Here is a 12,669-nt window from a genome sequence, read left to right on the forward strand (position 1 = left end):
TCCTCGAGTATTCTTCAAAAGTACACAGAAAAAAAGAAGTGCCAAATTAAAACTTATACTCAAATTAACGCGTTTATTATTTCGCAGATACGCGACAATCTATAATCTTCTTATAAGAATTTAAAAACATGTGTTTCTTGCATTTTTTAACACTGCACAACTCGTGCAATCATATCTATTCGACAGATAATTCTGAAGGATTATTCAACATGATCAGGTCGAGGGGGGGTGTTTTTGCGCGGCGCGAATTTAGACCCACGTGAGATTCCTTTCGCAGTAGTCGGGACTGTCCTCGAGATAAACCAGATCCGTCTTGTTCGGTCGCTTGAGATCGGGACGCGCCGGTCTGAGCCTGGCCGGTCTTCTACCGCCGCGTTGCGCCAGCCGCACCAGAGCGGCACCCTCGTGCAAAGCCGCCAGGGCGACTCCGGCCACCCGGAACGACGGCAATCTTCTCCAGCACACGCGCACGCTGCAGGAGCCGGACATACCTGCCATGGTGCGACAGAAGAGAGAAGATGGAGAATTTATTCAGCGGTGCGCGCGAGAATGAAGAAGCGACATCAATCGCGGAAAACATTTATTGATATTTATTATATCAATATTTTTTTATATATTAATATTAATATTTTATTTCGTCGCATTTTATAGGTAGCCACGATGTGCGTCGTGTTTGCGCGAGAGAGACTAATACGGGCATCGAGGGATCTTCTCCTTGTTACTCACCGTGGCACTTGCAAACGCGCTGCATCCTGGAGCGAATGGCGCGTCTACCGGCCTCGCTATCATGTTTCCTCATCAGCTGGCCGGCCAACCCTTTGGGCCCGTACAGAGCACCCTCCTTCACCGGTTCCTCGCCACCCTCGGACCATTCCCGCGAAAACTTCTCCCCGAAGTGTATATCCTGCGGGAGAATCCGCACACGTTTCTGAATACATTTTCCTAAACAACGTTAAAAACTTGACGCTAAGAATTTGCGAGAGGAGAGAAGACTTCCGGCAGATATATCTGGAGTCGAATGTCTTCTAGGGAACTCTTTCGGATTTTTTTTTGCATCGCCCGGCTTCCCTTCGTTTTGCGGCGGCGACAACGAGCCGAGAACGACCGTGGAGATTAAGCGAACAGGTCCTAAGCCTGCCCGAGGAGATTTCGCGCGGTCCTTAAAGACCCCCCAGCTTTGAAACTTCCGAAGCAGCTTTACGCGCGATTCATGGTTACGAATGCGCAGTACGCGGTACACACAAGTTTCGCCCTGGATGCTGGCGGAGCTAAACAAATGCATATCATCAGAAACGATACAACTTCGTCGCGCAAAACTCTGAAAATCCTATTTTGCCACATTTTAGCTTTATACCGCGCGAAATAACTTTTACATTACTTCAGTATTCACGTAGGCTAATATTATATTATTATCACCGTTTTTTTTATGTGTGTTAGGATTTCGTCCTGACATTTCGTATCTAATAATTTTTTTTAACTTATTAATAGTGCCGACTTGGTCGGTTCCGAATGTTTTCCGATGCACGTCGGCAAACCGAGATTATATCGTGCCCTCTTTGCTTTCGCTGTCAGATGTTGTCTAAACGTAACCCTTCCCCTCGATTGCCACTTTCTATCTCTCACTCTCTGTCTCTCTCCAGTGGCATCATACACGTCGACTTATCGACGACAGCCTACTGTAGTCAAGTCACCGAGGGTCTTCGATAGTATCTTCTCGGTGATAGTGATAAGTAAATAAGTCCCGTATTTCAGTCTCGTGCGTGTGTCATATAATCGCCGTGATTAGAACTCGAAACAGAAGCACTCGCGTGCTTCGATCTTCCAATGTCACTTCGATTTACTGGAAAAAAGGTCGCGCGCATATTTTTACAACAAATTATCGTAAGTAGTTACTTTTCGCTTCTGATATCCACTAAGATATTTTAATTTCCGAATATTTCACTTCAACTACAACAAAACAATTATTGCAATTAATAATTATTAAAATTGCTAACATAATTTAATAATATAATTGTCGACGATAAACGAAATATTGGCAAATAATTCGTTACTTTGATCCATCGAGATATTCCGAATATTCTATTTTAATCATAAATAGTTACTGTGATTAATATGCCAATAATTTTGACGCTCTGATTTCCACTGTCGCGATATTACTTGATCCGGCTATACGTGAAGGTTCCTCAATTATTGCCGAGCCAGCTTGATAGTATAAAAAACGATAGTAAAACAAAAACTTATTCAGGCCCGGTGGCCTTTAACGGCGAGACCCTCCGGCTGGCTGCTCGGCGAGAGAACGGGCAAACATCATTACCTCCGAGTTCTGGTGTCGCCGGTTATCCGAGGCATTTGTCCACCAAACTCACCCTCGTTAAGATACATCCGACCCTCCCCCGCGATTTTCACGTTTTCTCACGCCCTGGCTCTCGCGACTGAATGAGAACTTTCCTAATGTGACCGTCACGCGATATTTTCTCGACAAAATGGATATCAAAAGATATTAAAGTCGCAGAAAGGAAATGACAAGTAAGAGAGGAAAAAAGAGAGAAGGAATATACAAAATTCTCAGTCCAAAATAATTATTTTTTCTTCAATGCAAAGTGCTTTTACAGATTGATCTCTCAATTAGCACGAAGATGTAAAAAGAGTGTTAATTATCGCTAAAATCATCAAGCCTGATACTCATGTTCTTTACGAGAATCCGTTAATTTATTTATATTTAAAAATGATTAACGGGATTAATAATAATAATTAATAATAAGAAATAAATAATTACATTAATAATATATTTCTTTGTTATTATTAATAAATTCTGAATATAAAATACGTTGCGAGTCAAAGATATTCGAGTCCCAGATACTCTGACAGACGCGTATACACCTAACTGTCTACACGTGTCACGCGTCTAACGTGTGTTGCGCGAACTCTCGTTCCTCTTTGCCCGACTAAGTTACGTGTCCGGGATTGCAGGGTAAGAGGGGGCGGGAGGGGTAGGTGGGGGACACAGGGGCCGGTGGGTTGTTGCAACTTAACAAGCTTAGCTCCCTTAATCCCCTTGTAAGCCGGCAATGTCTACAAGGGGTCAGCCGTTCGCATGAAACGCATCCGTTTACTGTTCGAGCTTTGTCTTCGGAGCTGGCATTAAAATTCGCGTCGAAAGACCCGCGCGCCGGTGAGAGACGGCGGGCAGAGAGATATCAGATAATTACCGACGCCACGTGTCCCGGGTACCCCTTGCGGCGCGATATTGGATGCGGGATACGTAACACGTCGGTTGCGCATCCAGCTCTAAAGATGTTTAATATACAATATTTAATATCGGATTTTAATACCGAATTCTTTGTCCTTTCTCGTAGAAATGTAGATTACTAAACTATCGATCTTTATCCAATTATTGAAAAAGATTTCAAAGTGATAATATGGATAAAGTAAACGCGTAAGATATAATAGACAGTTGGATAAAGATCGATGATACGAGACACGCGACGTTTACAAGAGATTTATAGATCACGGTGTCGCGCAGAAAGTGATATGGCGAGAGTGACGCGTCAAGCATAAAGATAAAGAGAGACACGTATACAAGGAGATATACGGTAAACGAATCCTCATGGACACACTCACCTCGCTGCATCCTCCCCACTGCCAATTGTTCGGACGTCGCGCTCTCACGCGATTGTCGCAGGAGCAATCGGTGAGCTCGCCTCTGGAGCAGGCTCTCGTGACGCTGTAAGCGACCCCGGCTGCTGATACGGCGTATATGAACGCGGCCTCTCGGCTATCTGCAAAACGCAAGCGGATTTTTTTTTTGTCGCCGCTCACAAGCCGACCACTCTGGCCGGGGTACTTGATGTTACGAGAGTGCAATGTGGGCGCGCGAGCAGAGAGCAACTCCGAGAAGCGACACGCATCCGGCCCGCGCCCGCGCGTCCGCGGGTCGAGCCGCGTCAGGCATCGAAGATGCCCGTGGAGTACTTACTGACTAACATGACGCCGCCGAACACGTTCTCGGGATTTTCCGGGCTGACGGAACAGTTCCATCTCGCTGATCTAAACTGGTGCTGACACTCCTCTATGGCGAGCCTAGCGCCCGCTCTGACTGCCTGCAAGCGTATAAGGCGGTGAAAGCTAAGAATCAAAAGGGACGCCGCTTTTCGGATACTCTCGCGGAGAGCGACGTCTCCCCTCGCATCGAGCACCAGCCGGTGCTCAAACACAAGCGCGCGTTTCCCGTTTTTTAACATCTCCAACTCTCGATTTGTCGATGACGTGCTTTCGTGCATAGCATGTAAAAAATGACACATGAAAGATCCACTTTTTTTTCGATGCAAAATACTTTTATAAATTGATTTCTCAATCTGTAAAGTTCGATACTCGCGTTCTATACGAGAATGCCACGAGAATTTATTTATATTTAAAATTAATTAAGAAATTATTGCCAATTACTAATATATTTATTATAATATTAATAATAAGAAATCAATACATCATATTAATAACATATTTCTTTATATTATTATTATTAATAGATTCCGAATGTAAGTTGTAACGACCGATGTGACAGTGAAAATTGAGAAAATTTTCATGTATTAATTTCCGTTTAACAGTCACCTCTGTTCCTCATTCACGATGTACCTACTCAACTTTCTCTTTATCTCGCCACGAGTATGAGTCACCGTTTAAAAGCACGCCACCACTGAAAATTATCATCTAATGTCCAGCTGCGATAAAACGAATTCCAACACGCTTGCGCAAAAACACGACGGCGCGCTTTAATAAACCGCGGCCACCACGTTAGCGGTAACCATAGTGGATATCGAACGTCGGCGTACATTCCGTGGATCGTTGGAAAGCGATTTAGCTGGCTCTTAATGGGTTTGGTCGCTCGTTAAAAAATTAAACCTCGATACCCGGATTGACATATGAATATTCATGCCCCGGGGCCTCTTTTGTCGGTAACTCACACACTCGGAAAAACGACACCGCGCTGTCGGCGATATTCAAAGAGATATCGTGCCTCGGCGGTTCCCCAGGTTTACCTAGGTACCTAGATAGATTCCTAGACGACCGTCCCCTTTGCCCCCCCTCCCCCTCCCCCTCCCGACACGTTTTGTGCATTAAGGAAAGGTAAACGCGATTTTGGGATGGCGTGAACCGCACGACGTCCGGCTCCGTTTTGTTCACGCGGGGCAGCGGCAACCGAGATCGAACCGCGCGATGCCGATCGGGAAACAAATTTGTTCCGCTTAAAGAGTTCGTGCCTACCTATTGTATCGCAACGGTAAATCTTCGGATGCCCACATAACGTGCGTCCCGTCACGAGAGCTTTCACGTCCCGCAACGAATGGAAGGATTACAATCAGATTTACAGACGGAACCCAGCAAACACCAAGTAACACGCAACTTACAATTTCCTACTCAACAATGTGTTATATTACATGTAACAGTAAGTTACATGTTACTTGGGTTACATGTTTGCTGGGAACAGTCGTTCAATTATGTAAAGAAACGCCGAGTATATATACCCTGATTGTCGCTTAATTTCCTTCTGCGTACAAGGTCGTTAACTCCGCTTCGCAAAAATGGGCAACAATGACGAAATGTTAGTCCGAGAATTCGAATCTCTATAATGACGACTCCGTATATAAATCCCCCGGAGATTAAACACAGATTTCAGAAATTGTCGGCCGCGAGCCCTATAATTCCTCCGTGATTCCTCCGATAATGCCCAGAACTATCTAATCACGACACCATTAATCCGTTTATTACGCGGAGGCGAAGCAGCTTTCTCGGAAGAGCGACTCGACGAAAAAGATTTCGGTCGGCCGAAGGCCGAAGGCCGATGCTCGGCCACGCGGTCGTAGGTCCCGCGAATCGAATTAGCCGCGTGCTTCCCCGGGCATTAATCCGGGGAGAAAAGAGAGAAAGAAAGAGAGAGAGAAAGAAAGAAAGAGAGAGAGAAAGAGAGAGAGAGAGAGAGAAAAAGAGAGGGACCCACCGGGGCCCGCTACGAGGTAAATACCTGCAGGACGGGTGGCGAGCGGGAGCATATTGCCTGCTGCTTGGCGGTCAGGTGCGCGTTCTTACAGTTCTTTTCGGCGCTCGCCGGGCCGATCACACCCGCGCCGGCGATCTGCGTCTGCGAGTCGACACCGCTCCCTTGGATCGGGCCGGATGTCAGCCTCGGCTCCAGCCCCAAGTACCTATAAACCAGAACACGCGCCTTGTAATAACGTAATGACGGTTATATCGGGTGATTAATTTAATTAATTCCACGCCTCATTGCGCACGCCGGGTTTAGGCGTGCCGCTAAATAACGGGTCGTCGCGAATCAACGGCGCAATTGAACCACTGTACCCTTGTCTCTTCTTCGATTTACGATTTACGAGGATGCCAATGGTATCTCGATCGGGGAAGAACGAAACACGCCGTGTCGGTTTTTAATCACTGGTCGAAGGTTGATTATTATCGATAAAAGAAAGATGAGAAACTCCAACGATCACGTTCGATCTCCGCTGAGGATGCGCACTGTTGTTTCATCGCGATCTCTAAAGGGCCAGCGCACGAACATTGCGTCTTACGCCTTACGTGAGAATCTTGCGTTACGCGACACGCAAACCAATCTTACGGCAACGCATGAAGAAAACCGTAATGTAACGTACGTAACATAAGACTATAATTACGTTACGTCCTTCTTTGTGCGTAACGCAAGATTCTCACGTAAGGCGTAAAACGCTACGGCAATGTTCGTGCGCTAGCCCTAACGCGAGCAACCGTCGCCTTTTGATGCCACGAGCCCACCGTCGAATCCAAGGCGAGTCGGCACGGAGAACGTACGCTATCGAGAGAACGCGGTGGCCGACAACTGTGGATCATCTTACGATGAAATGCCTCACAACGATACACAGCGGCGGGAACCGCACGAGCTACCGACACTATACGAGAGAATATACTCTCTCCGCCGTGACGAAACACCTATAATTAGAGCAGGTATTCGGGTGAAAATTATAGAGGGGGAGAGGACGACCGGGGGCCCGAGAGAGGGTGAAACGCGGACTAAGGGGAACGGGTGGGGAACACAGGATATACGGGGAGGACGAGAGAAGCCGTGTAGCCTCGTCGTGAACGAAGTCAGGAGGAAAGCCAAGCAAGTGAGTTAGGCTGCTCGCTGCCTAAACTCTCTAAAACCGTCGACGATCTTACTCCAATTTGTAACTCGAAAACCCCCGTTGTTTTTATTCCTTGCTAATTAATCGAGGAACCGTACTGATTAAATCCGCATTTTCTTGGTTTCTGAATATTTTAGTGTAAATGACAATTCTTTGCTGATTCGATCAAAACGACAATAATTAAGATATCTATCTATCGAATTATATTATTAAAATTACGAAGCTGTTTCGCAATCTTAATTCTTACGTACGCGCGTGAGATTTATTTTTCCTGTAAAATATCGACGTCATAATAATTTTCGTGTTAGATGCAGGCGTTTGAAATTATGGGGTATTTCTTGCGAATTAATTTCGACGAGAACAGATAACAAGATCATACACTATTAAATTTGTAGTAATAAATGACTCAAATTATACCCAATTTGAGTGATTTTTAACCATTCTTGTAAATCGCCACTGTTTCCGCTCAATATGTCGTTAATTAAAACAATGTTAATTTAACTAAACTAATAAAATAATACTTTTTTGTTTTAACATAATAAATTTTGACACATATGGCAGTTAAAAACAATAAAATGTTATTTAACTCAAGATATTGGTTTAAATTTTATCAGTTTTGCTTGGGCACATTTTTGCAACGTCTCACATATCGAATTATATGCTAAAGTTGTTGATCTTGGTTAGCATATAATAGTAACGTGTGATCGTTGATCCGCGGTCGGATTAATTTGCCGATTACTGTGCCGGCACTTACCAGCAATTTCGTTAAATGTAAATCGCCCAGACAACTGCCTCCGGTTTCCTTGCCTCTCGATGCCTTTAAACGCCTAGCGCGTTCTCGTTCTCCTAAAAGCATCGGCTCTGCATTGTTTTCAATTCTTTTCGGCTCGAGGGGTTCGATTAGTAGCACCGTCCGGACATGGGCAACGCTCGTTTACACGGTAAATCTTAATGAGAATCGAGGGTGTGGCTTTTAGGGCTCGGAAGCACTCCCAGCTGCCCTTGGGGCACCAACGGGAAGGAGACGGTGGTCATGGTGTATCGATGAAAGAGCGAGGGTCGTTCGAAAAGTGACTGAAGCACACTCGCTACTTGGAATGATAATCAACGTCATCGATACGCGCAATAACTGGAAATGTAATCGTGTACAATCTTGTATAGCGTATCGTAATTTTTTTCACCCACTTTCGTAGTCGAACACTTTTGCAAGAGATTGACTGTAAAGTCTCAAGTATTATTTAATTTTAGGATAAGAATTATTAGAACACATTTTTGTTGTTGTTAAATTACATACATGTTTTTAAATAAAAATAGTCAACCCGAGCGTTTTAGTATATAATCATGAATTACAAGGCGGACCTCCACCGTCGGGAATAAGCATTTAGAAAAGATCACGGAAGAGACGTTGTAACCACTTTATCCACCAACCGGTTACTTTCGTTCTCATCCGTTAGCCGTTTTCCGAAGCATCCGTCAGTCGTAAAGGAGCCGATGATAGTTCGTCCAGGGGTGCAGCTTTCATATAGGGAACCGGCGACGGTGCGTGTAACGTTTATTATTTATTTGCGGCCGAGAATACAGACGGTGCCGGCATCAGCAGTCAGCAAGACTCGTCAAGGCACCGTCGGAGTCGGGCCAGCTATTTCAGGTTTGTTTGGGTACGGTTTACGGCCCTTCCGAGAGCGCGTTTTACTGATACTCAACGGCCGCGAGTCTAGTCAACCCCACCTTTTCGTCGTTTCGGTGTTATCTTGTGTATACTCGTGAAATGTCGCTGACTCTCTCTCTCTCTCTCTCCCCCCGTAACCGGGATTACCGCCGCTTACGCGAGGCAAGATCGAAACATTCCTAACAGACGCGTTCGATCCCGGTGATGAGCCGGGAGTAACGGCGGGACATGCCACCGCCACCGCCGTTCCTTGCGGTCGCATCGCGAGAAACGGTGTTTGCAACGAGGATGAGCCTCTCGTCAAACAGTCGAGATTTTCTTCCCGGTGGCATCCCGATCGAAACAGTCGTCCGATATTGCGGTCCGTCAAAGTAAAGCGAAATATACACCCTCTATTTCGCGAAGGGAAACACTCGGTATCGATATCCTAAAAGCGCCGAGGAGTGGTCCCCGCACTGTCTTAAAACATGCCCGAACATCGAGGAGACAAATGAAAATAAAATCTGAAAACAGAAATATCTTTTGCAATTGTCTTTTTCATGCATTTTTAAATATAAGACCGAGCGTTGTTGGATAGTGCCATCAGTTTTAACTCCTTGCCCTTTCAATCTATATGAGTCTATCTATAGATCTGTCTTCGATTTTATCTCGTTTTGATAGCACCGTTTCTCTTCAATTCTCGGAAATGCCATTCCGAGACAATCAAGACGAGCGACAGTAACCAAAAGCGTCGTTAGCGGAAACGGGTTGATTGTTCGGACAACCGGTCTAGTTTTGCGGTGGGCGCAATCGATATCGGGCGATCGGTTAAAGCGGTCAAGGACGTAACGGGAAAAAAAAAACGATGGGGAGACCATCGCTTTCTGCTTGCAATCCTTTGTCCCTACGTGCGTGGATTCGCTCACGTTGACTGAAGAATAGATTTTCTCCGATATAGGGATGTTTTAGAGGATTTTTAATATGCTCACACTCATTAACAATATTTTTCACTTTAATAAATTTGTAGCATTTTTTTTTTATTTTCACCCCGTAATCCTTTAAATAAACAAAACATTTTAAAACTTTAAAAAATTTATTTAAACAAACGAAGTCCATATATCACTGAAACTGTGTTATTCCTGAAGAAGCACACGCGGAACGGCTTTTTTAAATCATAGATCCGTCAACCGAAGGACTGTTTTGGTAGAAAACCTGTATGTGCATCAAAATATACACAAAAAAATTACTCCAAGTGCATGGAGACGGACCTCATTGAGGAGAGGAGAAACGCGCGTACAAAGAAGACGAGGGGGTGGCAGGGGGCGATAAAAGAGCAACAGAGGAGAGAGGGTGGAAGCAGAATAATTGCACAAAGCGCCGATATGAAAGAATGGAATCCATATTCAGGTTCGCCTGATGTATCCGGCCGCGCGCGCCGGAGGAGAACCGTCGCGTCGGTCGGGGCGGCTTGCTTTTCTCCCGCGTTCCTATTCACGTCCGGAGAGCGGAAAGGGAACTTAGAGACAAGAACGAGACGGGTAGGAGAGACGATCCCGCGTGGTTCAACGACGACGGCGAAACAACCGCGATTATTATATTATTACTCTCGAAAGCGGGTATCGCGTTGCCGTCATAACCACGTCGGGGCCGCGGCTTTGTTCGTGTGACAGTGATAGGGCCCATTTATGTCGAGAACACTCACTCAATCCGGCCGCCGATATAATGGCCGGATAAATTCTACGAAAGCCTACAATACGTTAGGTACGTCTCGTCGATATTAACCCCCTCCCCGGAAGAGAGCGGACGGGGTGGATGAGGGGGAGGGGGACGACGCGCGGGGGATAACCCATCGGGGTGAAACGTTGGCGTACCGTTGAAGCACGAGCGCCGGCACACGGTCCGAAACTTCGCCTCATTCTAATTAGTATCGATTACCGAAAGGAGAGTCCCTCGTTGCACCACCGCCGCCGCACGTTACGCACTCCTCGATCTCTCTACCCTCGTTGCGTAATGGCAACCGGCGAGGGGGAACGGCGGCGTGTACGTGTGTATATTCGCTCGGGGATATTTGCCCGCAGTAATTTTTCGATCGCGTCAACGGATTGACTTGACCTCCGTTGGATCGTTGGGAAAGTGCGTTATATAGCTGGCTGGAACGGGGGGGTCGACAGAAGGAGACGGACCCACGGCACCCCCCGGGGCGTAACGCTAGGGGGGCGCTAATTAGGGTGGTTAGAGTACAAATGTTGTGGCTGCGCGTGCGGAGAACATTTTTTCAACGTTTTCGGTACCGTGATAATTATATATCAATTTTCTTTTATACCTATATGTCTTCTTTTTTCTCTCGCAAGTACATTATTTATTTTCACGATGATAAAATATAATTAATGTTTTAAACTTAGACGTTCGTGAAATTCATCGTTATTGTGGTAATAACGTGATTACCTCGCGATAGAAATTGAAATCTCCACGATCAGTTGGCGCTAATCGTTCTGAATCAATCACGAAAGACACTGCAGCAACACGAGGACATTCATTCTGCAAAAGTGCTCGTTATTTATCCGCCGTTCCTTTCGCGTCTTGATTCGCGTAAACAAATGTGCGAGCGTGCAGTGTGTCAGTAAGAGATTGCTTCCGCCAGGCAAACTGCCTCGAAGTTCGTGACGAGGAAACGTTGGCAACGGTCCCTGTTCTTGATGAGCTTCGGACATGTACGGAGGCTTAAAATATGGGACGTATATTTTTTCATACATCGTAGTTTTAAGCTTTCGGGTTTAATCCCCCGAGATATACTCGAGATATAGGTACTAATCGACATTCCCAATCTCTTGCACTGTTAAATATTAATTAAGGGATGAAATTTAAACCACTACCTTGAGTTAAATAACATTTTGTTATTTTTAACTACCATGTGTATCGAATTTCATTATTTTAACACAAAATATTATTTTAACTTCATTGGTTTCGTTAAATTAATATATATTGAATAGGAGCACCTACAAAAATGGTCAAAAATAACTAAAATTTAGCATAACTTATTGACATTAAGAATTTAACACTGTGAACATATAAATAAAATACATAGAAAAAGAGAGATAGAGGTATTTGAAATTTTGCGTCTCATAATATTAAGATCACTTCACGACTGAACGAAATTTAAGAAATTTTTTTGGGACAGTCAATTTTCAGAAAATCTAGGTATATAAAAGAGCAAAAAAGGGCAAGTGCCTGGTACCTGGACAGCGAATAAAGTACACTTTACGTCGCCGTTCGCTACATTATTTATTGAAAAATCCGTCAGACGTCGTCACCGATAAATATCGTTTCGATAAATCTCTCTCGCGCGCGCGGTACATCAATCTGGCTTACGTTTTTCGACCCAATACGGATATCCTCATAGCCGTAGTGCGAAAACAGCCCTCCCCCATGTTGGTTCAGGCTTTCGTTGCGCCGGGTTAAGGGTCGTTCACGCGTGAAACAAGGAGCCGCGGCGAAGTGCCCCGGCAGGATCTTAACGCTCGGTTAGACAAATGTTGTCGGATACCACGATGGTTGCATTAGCATATTGCGCCGCGCCACATGCGATTTGCATTTCAGGATGCTCGGCTGAGATCGGAGAGGGGGAGAAAACGGAAGAGAAGTGGGAGATACCCGCGTTTTCCGACTACGGCCGTATTGTCGAAAGTTAATGGGATATGTTACGTGACGCGCGCGTCATTATATGACCGATCGTTGAACTCGTCATTCGAAGTCGCATTCATCGGTGAGAAGAATCACGGCTGCAAAGCCCGACATTGGTCGTCGGTGCGAAAAATAAAGCGTACCGTCGCTTTTGTGGACATTTAACGTGTCTAA

At 45.3% G+C, this 12,669-nt stretch overlaps 1 protein-coding gene across 1 annotated transcript in view; it reads right to left on the reverse strand.

Moving 5' to 3' along the window:
* Positions 1-12,669, reverse strand: part of LOC112456182 (protein Wnt-1-like) — a 39,072-nt gene that overhangs the window by 2,291 nt on the left and 24,112 nt on the right. The window contains exons 2-6 of the mRNA XM_025018564.1: positions 6,020-6,200; positions 3,977-4,100; positions 3,622-3,779; positions 727-904; positions 260-491 (exon numbers count right to left, since the gene is read on the reverse strand). Coding sequence (XP_024874332.1) covers positions 260-491; positions 727-904; positions 3,622-3,779; positions 3,977-4,100; positions 6,020-6,200 — 873 coding nt within the window. The remainder of the gene's footprint in view (positions 1-259; positions 492-726; positions 905-3,621; positions 3,780-3,976; positions 4,101-6,019; positions 6,201-12,669) is intronic.

The sequence above is a fragment of the Temnothorax curvispinosus genome, unplaced genomic scaffold, assembly GCF_003070985.1.
Source record: "Temnothorax curvispinosus isolate PA1 unplaced genomic scaffold, ASM307098v1 QBEX01006657.1, whole genome shotgun sequence".
Taxonomy (NCBI): Eukaryota; Metazoa; Arthropoda; class Insecta; order Hymenoptera; family Formicidae; genus Temnothorax; species Temnothorax curvispinosus.